Below are 10,159 nucleotides of genomic sequence, written 5' to 3'. Positions count from 1 at the left end.
GAGAGAGAGAGAGAGAGAGAGAGAGAGAGAGAGAGAGAGAGAGAGAGAGAGAGAGCGCACTCAGTTTTAAGCCCAGGAGAAATAAACCCAAAAAAATCACCATGTAATGCAACAATGTCAGACACTAAACAGTTAAAATTTATTCACAAATTTTGTTCACACACGGCCACAGTTGTCCTTTACTTAACTAATGTCCCTCAGTAAACTCTAATGATAGTGACAAGCTATACCTAACAACACCTACTTAGCCCTTTCATAAAGTAGTCCTTCCAGAAATGTAATTACTGATGATGACTAACAGTAGCTCGTCACCAAGTGCGAACTGTTTAATTGCACTTCTGCGGATCTACTTTCTCCCCATCTGTACTGCATCCTGCTAGACAGCGAGACTTTTCATCCACGGCCCCACTGGAAAGCATGGTCAGTATGGACACACGAGAAAGCACGGGGATATGGAGAGTAGAGGGGAACACGGTGTCAAAGCTCTTTTTGGGAGACTTGGAAGTCTGTTTTACAATTATTTATGATAGTATTATTAGATGATATTGAACTGTTGTCATTACTGATTCTTTTCCTTGTGATATATAGATAACAGAGTTTAAATGTTACTTTTCAAATTATCTTATTAATACTATGTTGAATGAATTTTTAGAACTTTTATAATGTGTGTGTGCCTGTATGAGTGTATGTACACCATATGTATGCAGATGCCCATGGAGGCAGAGAACATGGAATTCCTTAGAACTGAGTAAAAGGCATGTGTGAGCTACCGATGTGGGTGCTCGAAACTGTGTGTTGATCCTCTGGTGTTCTTAATGACTGTGGCATCTCTCCCACTTGATTTAGGAAATAAACCATAATAAACGCTATACTAAATTTGGGCTTTTCATTTTGGTCACAGCAACTTTAGCCATTACTTTTGTTGTTATACCATTTTTAAACTCATTTAAATATGACTGATGTTAGTTATAAGATACATAAATAACTTGGGTGTCTTCCCCAGGGATTTAAGAAAGGATTAAATATATTGATAATAATCATCAGCATAGATGTATTGATAGTGATCATAGCATAGATGTATTGATAGCTATCATCAGCATAGATGTATTGATAGTGATCATAGCACAGATGTATTGATAGTGATCATAGCATAGATGTACTGATAGTGATCATAGCATAGATGTATTGATAGTGATCATAGCATAGATGTATTGATAGTGATCATCAGCATAGATGTATTGATAGCGATCATAGCATAGATATATTGATAGCGATCATCAGCATAGATGTATTGATAGTGCTCATCACTATAAGGTATTGATAGCGATCATCACTATAAGGTATTAATAGCAATAATCACCATAACAGTATGAAGTAACTGATAGGAGAAGAACACAGCATGTTCCCTTGGTAATGGTAAATACGCATTAATGTTAAAGCAGAAAAGGTAGACTCCAGTACATGCCTTCTCTGGATAACGTGCTTCAATTATTCCATACATGCACGGGAAAGATTTAGGTTCAGAAGGAATGATGATTAAGGTAATTATAGGCAACCTCTGAAGCTAAGTCCTGGTTTCTGAAAGTTCTCATTTCGCTGTTACAATGTAGGTGTCTTGGGGATAGTCACCTGGAGGCGGGGAATAATGGTGTTTATATTGTGGAATATATGGGGAGTAAATGCCTACCATAACATTAGGGCAATAGAGGAATGTATAGTTGGGGACAGAAAGAGAAAGATGCACCTTCCTTCTGATGCATAAAACCAAGTGTTCAAAACTAATCACTAAAGGTTCTTTTGGGGGCAGTAAATTATTAACCAAAAGCACAAATGCTAATAAAATATATAGATTACCTCTATTTTTGTTTCGTTTAGCTTCATTTTTCAAGACAGGGTTTATCTGTGTAACAGTCCTGGGTGCCTAGAACTTATTTTGTAGACCAGGTTGGCCTTGAACTCACAGAGATCTGCCTGCCTCTGCTTCTTTAGTGATGGGATTAAAGACATGCACAACCACCACCGGGCTAAATTCTTTAATAATGTGCTTATATTTAACTTTCTGTTTGGTAATCAATATAACTAAAGCACATATATTCACTAAATAAATATAGCATAAGTCTTTGTGGCAGGCAGTGTCCTGGGATAGGGACACCACAAAAAATAAGGGTGATTTATTTCTAGGCACACTCTTATTCAAGTTCCTGTTCACACCACTTCATATTTTAATAAGACACACAGAGTGAGGTAAAAAAATAAATTCCATATAGTGCCACCTATGTAGGTCACAATAGCAGAATTATTAGTTAAAGAGGGACTGTGTACATGTAGGACATTTGACCTAGTGGGCAGGAAGGTCGTTCTGAAGATGAGAACCAAGAACCTGCCAATCAAAGCTGACATTAGCTTTGGAGAGATATGGGGAGAAAGGGTGCCACGCAAAAGAACCATGAAGGCTTTGTGAATCCAGTGCAGCGTATTTGAGGATGTAATACAGGGATGAAGAGGATGAAGTGACTGGAAGTGAGGGCCCAGGAGTGACTTGGAGGTCAGGACAAAATGTTTGCATCTTACTTTAGCCAGGAAATAAATCATTTAAAGGGTTTTATAAAGGTGATTCTCAAAATCCAAATTATATTTTAAGACCCGGCTTAAGCACTGGGTGGACAATGAGATATTCAAGAACAAGCCATTCACATAGTCCACTGAGAGGTGGAGGTGGCAGCAGGGCAATCGGAAGAGCTAACAAAAGCCAACTAGCCATGTCTCTCTGTGTTTGGATATACACAGGGCTTCCACATGGATCCAAACATGACACCAATGACCCTTCTCTCGCCCTTTTTTAGAACACCTTCTTACTGAAAACAGAATCAGTAAGCCAGCTTGTGTTTGTGACCACAGAGGCAAGCGCTGTAAGGAACCAGAATCCAGCAGCGCTGCAGCTGGCTGGGAAGCCAGAACAGGTGGACCTATCTCAGGGAAGAGACAAAGGAGGGGCACGAATCTGTAACTGACAATCAGTTCTCACCACCCTCCTCTCCTACGGCAGTCCATGGCAGACAGGGATCTGACCCAGGCACCATGGGAACACCAACTGCAGGAGACTAGAAAGTCACCAGCAAATGTGAATGGCTCAGCAATCCAGGGCCACTGCTCCAAAGAAAAACACAGAAAATTCAGCAGCTGAGTTGCTTGCTGGGAAAGAATAAAACTGACCAACTCTTAGCCAAATTGACCAAAGGAGTAATGCAATCCAAATTAATAAGATTAATCAAAGTATCCACCTGAAAAAAAGACAGCCTTTTAAATAAATGGTGCTGGAGAAGCAGAATATTAGCCAGCAGACGGTGAAATTGGGTCTGTATCTCTCACCTTGCACAAAAATCAATTCAAATTAGATAAAGGTTTTTTAAACCTTAATGGAAGGCCTGAAACTCTGAAGGCGGGAAAGGAAACATTTCAGGATGCAGGTCTAGGAAACAAACTTTAAAATAAAAGCCTGGCAGCACAGTAAGAAGCCATAGCATCGACACGCCTTGAAACAGCTACCGCAACAATTAAACACCCAAACCTTCCCTATCAACAAGCGGGCCGACAAACTGAGCAGACATCTTTGCCGCGAAGAAACAACTGCAGTACGAAGGTGAGTTATGGAACTAAGCAGTGTTTTGGGCACCATGCAGCCACCAGCTGCTCCCAACACTGTGAGAACAGAGCTAGTCTTCCACCAGTCCTTTCAAATCCTCCAACTCCACCCACCCCTCCTTCCCTGCAGGGGTTATTTCTTAGGTGCAGTTCAGTAGGCCTACAAACAGGACAATACTGCCACCTACTGTTTGAACTTTTCCTATCCCCTCCTTTTCCCCCTTTTGGTTCCTTGTTCTTTTTCTGCACTCTTTCTTATTGTTTCTTCTCCTGAAGTCTAGAGGCTGGCCTGGTTTATGGTATCTGGGTACATATTCCCTATGCCATTTTTCCTTTTCTGCAATCGTTCCCACTCCCATGTGCGGCCCTCTCCCCAACTTCCCACCTAACAACCTAGGACCTATCTCTAGTCTCGGGATTAATGCTCCCCTTTCTTTCTCTTTCCGTTTGTACTAAAACATTAGTATATGCAATACTACCAGGCTATCTTGACTCCTCAAATTAATCAGTATTTGGCAAGGGTTGTTTTGCTCGTCTATTTTCATAGTGGGTTAACTACTAGCAGAAAATTCTGCAAATAGGAAAAGAGAAGGCTATCCAAACACAAGAGGCACACAGAACACCAAACAGACTGAACGAGAAAAGAAACTCCCTAAATCATTATCACTAAATTTACAAAATAAAGAAAGTATATCAAAGCTGTGACAGAGAAAGGCTAAGTCACATTCAAAGGCAGGCCATCAGAACAATGCTAGCTTTTCAGTCCAAACTAAGAAGAGATGGGGCTGATGTCTTTAAGACTCTAAAAGGTCTCGATTGCCAACCTAGTCTAATATACCCAGCCAAACTATCTGAGTATATCATAATCGAATGACAAAAGCAGGCTAAAGGAATGGTGCTACCCACAGTAGTCTAGGTCTTCATATGACAGTTAATCAAGGCAACCCCTGCCCCAGATATACCACAGACCAACCTGTTCCAGAAAATCCTTATTTAGAGTCTTTTCCTAAGGGATGCTATATTGTGTTAGGCTGACCTTTAATAAAATAGGTTTGACTTCCCCAGTATGCCTAGGGTTGAGTACAATCCCCTCCCCCATCCTCAGTTTATTTTTGAAAATTCTAAAAAAAAAAAAGAAAGAAAAAAAAAAGAGGCCGGGCGGTGGTGGCGCCCTTCTTTAATCCCAGCACTCGGGAGGCAGAGGCAGGCGGATCTCTGTGAGTTCGAGACCAGCCTGGTCTACAAGAGCTAGTTCCAGGACAGGCTTCAAAACCACAGAAAAACCCTGTCTCGAAAAACCAAAAAAAAAAAAAGAAAGTAAGTAAGTAAGTAAGTTTGTTCATTCTACTATTAAGGTCATCTGACGTGAATAAGAGAAATTCATGCCATCCTTATCTACTAATAAAAAATGGCATGCAGGAGGCTAAAGAAGGCAAAGCTGAGTTAGTGAGACCTATTCTTTAAAAACAAAAACCAGCAACGCCAACAACCTCACAAAAATCACACCGACAGCCAGAGGTACAAGTATAGTTTTCAAAGAAATGTTTTCTAAAAATTTGGTCATGATTTTCTCAATAACACAGTGATCTAAGGGAACAGGTGTCATACCAAGAACTCTAAATGAACACCTAAGAAAAGACATGACATTCACTTTGAGTGCACTTGTGTTTGAAGCAGTTTGATTCTCAAAAACACATTTTCAAAGCACTCTATAGAAAAACAATCTGCACTTAAGAATGAGAAAAAAACTGATGGGGATTTTTTTTTCTTTTTTGAGGGGTTTGAGAGTAAAGTGAAGGATTCCAAATATCATAAAAATGCTTCTGCTGGCAAGAAATGTCAGTGCGCTTTTGCACGCCTTTTCCGTCCTAATGAATTAGGAGTTTCTGGCATCAGGGATGAATCTCAGGGCCTTGTTACGTGAATGAAGGCCTCAACACTGACCAGCAAGGATTTGCTCTGTGACTGTGTTCATGTCGGAAAATTGTTGCACAACGCACGGCTGCGCTATTTTATGGGAATCACATGACTTCATGCATCACTTCCCAGAGACCAGAAAGTAGTTTCTTCTAGTTAATGAGTGCTGTTGACTTTCAGATGTGGCAATGCCACTGAATTGAAAACTGCAAATTGGAAAATGTACTCACAGATTTCCGAGGAACTTTCTAGAGGTCTTGCTGGAAACAGTTACCTTTTTCTCAAAGGGGAATAAAATCCAGAAATAAATTAACTGTCACATACAGAAAACAAAACAAACTGAAAACAAAACAACCCAAAAACAAAACAAAAGTGAAACTATCTTTGTCTGGCTTACAAAAGAACATATTATTTTAAAATGTCTTTACAATAAACAATCATAAAAAAATAAACTCTTGAGAAATACTTTTCTCTTACTGAAGATTTGACCACTTTCCAGTCAGATATATCTTGATTGTAAGCTAAAACCTCTTCAGCAGATTTTTGGGCAATTGCCTTAAAGTCCATCTACCTGTGAAAATTTAAAAACAAATGGTCGGTAAAATATAATCATATAAACAAGAAAAATGCTGTGGTGCAGAAATGTCTGAACTCATGGAATGAAGCTGCTCTTCTTCCCCTGTCTCTCAACTGCTCTGCTCTTTTACTCTTCAATGTGATTTTTAAAACGGCATCTGTCTTTTAGCCATGCACAATAATTTCTTGATCACTTGCATCCACAAACCTTTCTTCAAATGAGAAAATATGCTATTGTGTAAAAAACCAGACAATCAGGGACCCAGGTGAGATCCGTCTCTGTCCTCTGTGAAATATGGTATATAATATTTCTATTTCCTCATTTCCTTCTTGATGTAAAATTAATATATATGTACCATCCTGTAGAGTCAATGTATTAAAGGGACAAATGCCCAGAGCATGGCAAGGTATAGTCACTCAATGAACCATCATTTCCAAAAAGCTTCCTTTGGGGCTGGAGAGAAGACTCAGAGGTTAAGAGCACTGGCTGCTCATCCAGAGGTCCTGAGTTCAATTCCCAGCCACCGCAACCATTTGTAATGAGATCTGGTGCCCTCTTCTGGCCTGTAGGCACACACGCAGGCAGAACTCTGTATACATAATAAATAAACCTTAAAAAACAGCTTCCTTTTTTCCTTATGATGTTTTGCACTCTGGTCATCACGTGTTTTGGTATTAACATTGGTAAAGCGAGTGTCAGGGACCATATATGATTTCTGCTTCATGCATACACCAATCAGCTTTCTTCTTGTCCGCTTACTTAGTCACCACCTCCAGGGTATTCCTCAAATACAACCAAGAAACTTCCTTTCTCAAGGTCCTTGCACTTACTGTTCTCTCTCCTTGAGAAATTCATGAGAGATTATGCTTCATTGAACCCTTTGCTTAAATGTCAACTATTCAGACAAGATCATATTCAAAGCAATTCAGTTTAAACACATTTAATAAATCTCTCCTTGCTGGTAAGTACTGCAAATGACTGTTTTCATTCCACCACAGCCCCAGACTGAAATTGGGTAGTGATTAGGTCAGGAGAGCAGGGACTTAATAGATAAGATTAGTGTGTCTTTCTAAGTGACTTCAGACAGCTCATTTGTCCCCTCTGCCCCGAGGACACAGCCATGAAGTGGTAATCTGTGTTCCAGAAGAGTGCTCTGACCAGAAACCAAACATGAGGGTGCTCTGGTCAGACAGAAAGCCTCCACGACTGTGAGAAACCAACGTTTGCTATTCATAAAGCACCTGGTCTACGGTACTAGGTAGTAGTTCCCTCAAAGGGATTAAGTACAGCAGCAAGCACAGCCAAAACAATTAAGACACTGTGTCTGCCGTGACCATCTTTAGGCGGCTGGGATGTCATTGGTTCTTTAACCCATCAACCAGTTTTCAGTTGGGGAAGCCTGAGAGAAGTTACCGAGAACACGGCAACATATCTGGATTGAAAGCCCAACTCTGACACAGAAGTTGGTAAAATGTTTAGGCTCTGAATTTCAACTTCCTACATTTATAGAAAGGAGATACTAATACTCATGGGGCCCATAGGGCTAAGAGAGTTATTTTATGCAGACTTGTTTGAAGCAGTGAGGAGGGGTTTTGCACACGCTCACGGTGCTCAAATCAGGTTAGTTTCTTATAACGAATAGTTCCAGCCATCACTAAAACGTCCCTCAGATAACTGGCTCTCCAGCACATTGCTACACCTTCACACGCAAGGATCACAACATTTGCAAGATCCTTAGCTCTCGCCTAACACTCTGGGCTGGGTCACAGATCTGTGTTCTCTTGCTTAGTTTCCTAGAAAGGCAGAATCACTAGGAGATATTTTTTTATACTAGACAAACCATTTTATACTCTTGGTTTCCTTACCTTTCTGAACAATTCTAGTCCAGAACTTTAGTGCCCATTGAAATTATTCTCCAAGTCCTGGTGGAGAGCTCCATATTTGTTAGCCTACAAGGGGATAAGGAGGAGGTAGAATTATTTTGATTCACGACTTAGGTCAACATATTTTATAAACTCTTCTGCATCTCCATAGAGTCCTTCATTAGCTCTTTATATCTTGATTAAAAACACAGTCCTCAGTGGAAGTGATAGTTCTTCCTTCTCTATTGCTGAGAGCAAACACACTGGCCAATGTTACTTATAAGAGAAAGCATTTAGCTTGGAGTTCATGGTCGCAGAGGGTCCGAGTACATCACGACAGAGCAAAGGCATGGTAACGAGAATAGCTGAGAGAGAGCTCACATCTTTATTGTCAAGTGGGAGGCAGACACACACATGCTGAAAATGGCCAAGCCTTTTGAAGTCTCAAAATACACTCCCCAGGGACACACCTCTTCCACCAATGCCACACCTCCTATTATTTCCCAAATAGTCTATCAACTGGGGACCAAGAATTCAAACAGCTGAGCATACGGGCCATTCTAATTCAAACCACTATCAAGTGGTTTGAAAAGCAATCTTTTTCTTTCCCCCTTCAGTGTGAAGCTTGAACCTGTCACCTTAAGAAAGTGTTCTGCCACCCAGCTTCATCCTGTTGGGGGAGCTCCTTCAGCCAATAGCCTTTAAGATACCAGCCCACTTCGGCGTGGTCTCCTGTACTATAAATGCAGATAAAAAGTCTATGTAGTCACTTGCTCTCTCTTTCAGCTGCTGGATTCGGTTCCTGTTCTCTGCTAGAGCGAGTGTTGATCTGTGAGTCTACCCCTAAATAAAGAACCCCTTATTATGGAGTGTGGGACTACTTTATTGTGTTCTTCTACAACATCCCAAAGATGAGAAACTCAAAGCAATAGCTAAAAACTTTTGAAAAGGACAGGTTAAAAAGATACCTAGATGAAATTTAGGTTTTTAAAGAATCTAGTTTTACTAAGGCCATGCAAAAACATCGTTTGGCTGGTCTCCAATATGGGCTTTCCTAGCATATAAAACACAGGTTTTTACTTCTCAGCGACTTACATAATACTGGTCTAGACATTTCACAATTATTGGCATTTATCACTAGCTTCACGTTTTTCCATAGGCGGTATCATTATTTTAAAACCATTGCACATTTCCACAATAGGTGTGTGTTTAATGGATCATTGAACTGTATTTTATGGCGTCTGAAAATTTCATTTGCTAAGAGAAACAGGAAGGTAAAGTTTAGAAGGTCAGAGATGGTACAAAGGTGCAGGACAAATTGTGGTTCTATTACCTGACGAGGTAACACTGAATGAACTAGACCGTATTCGGATAGAAGTCAAGGAAGGATGTCTTCAGCCATAGGGTCAGTGGAAAACCACCTTAGTGTTGACATAGCATCTTTTTTTGATAGAGTGAGCACTCGGTCGCAACTTGATTCTTTCCACCTCATATCCCGTCCCGGCCTGACAGACAGGTTCACACAAGTTAGTGATCTTTACGTTTGTATAGTTTCCCTCTTTTTGTAATGCCCGACCGGGTCCCTAATCCATTTTGGGTCACTGCCATTCTTCCTGAGAACCAAGTTCCCCAAAGAGTTTGTTAAATCCCATCAAAGGTGCATCTGATTTCTTCCCTCAGTCCTAAAATCTAGATGGAAGCCCAGGTGGGTCAGAGTCCTGGAGCCCTGAGGAAGGACGAAGGACTTGGTGGGCTGACTCTGTTGTACCTATGTTGGGAACGGGATTCTCTGAAGTCGCACAAAGCTCACTGGAAAGACTTGGGCTTTGAGGATCTGGGTCTCAGAAAAGGGACCCGCAACTTAGGGCGCCTCCATATCTCCTATAGCCCAGATCCCTCCCACGGCCCAGGAAGAAGAGCAGTGCCCTGGATGAGGAGGACATGGGACTTGGATGTTGTCTAGAACTTTCCCATCCAACTCGGAGAGAAGACAAAAGAGAAACCTCACCTCCCCAGAGGGATGCCGACCTAACGCCCCTCAATGCCCTTTGACCTCTGAACTCTCCGCGGGGCTCTCGAGCCTTTCCCCCTCCCCCTGCAACCTCCGCGAGCCCAGTGCGACGCACGCGCCCTGCGGGCGGGCCGGCGCCATGTTGGGTCG

At 41.3% G+C, this 10,159-nt stretch overlaps 1 protein-coding gene across 2 annotated transcripts in view; it reads right to left on the bottom strand.

Annotated features, from left to right (window-relative positions):
* The window catches only part of Stard6 (StAR related lipid transfer domain containing 6), a 22,339-nt gene extending 12,299 nt beyond the window's left edge, over nucleotides 1-10,040 (bottom strand). For both annotated transcript variants that reach the window (XM_013349481.2, XM_026783630.1), the window contains exons 1-5: nucleotides 9,947-10,040; nucleotides 9,332-9,503; nucleotides 8,002-8,085; nucleotides 6,037-6,130; nucleotides 5,790-5,839 (exon numbers count right to left, since the gene is read on the bottom strand). In XM_013349481.2, coding sequence (XP_013204935.1) covers nucleotides 5,790-5,839; nucleotides 6,037-6,126 — 140 coding nt within the window. In that variant the 5' untranslated portion in view covers nucleotides 6,127-6,130; nucleotides 8,002-8,085; nucleotides 9,332-9,503; nucleotides 9,947-10,040. The remainder of the gene's footprint in view (nucleotides 1-5,789; nucleotides 5,840-6,036; nucleotides 6,131-8,001; nucleotides 8,086-9,331; nucleotides 9,504-9,946) is intronic.
* Between the last annotated feature and the right edge of the window lie 119 nt (nucleotides 10,041-10,159).

Source organism: Microtus ochrogaster, chromosome 18 (genome assembly GCF_000317375.1).
Source record: "Microtus ochrogaster isolate Prairie Vole_2 chromosome 18, MicOch1.0, whole genome shotgun sequence".
Taxonomy (NCBI): Eukaryota; Metazoa; Chordata; class Mammalia; order Rodentia; family Cricetidae; genus Microtus; species Microtus ochrogaster.
Note: the sequence above shows the minus strand (reverse complement) of the source record. Positions and strands in the feature narration are given on the sequence as shown.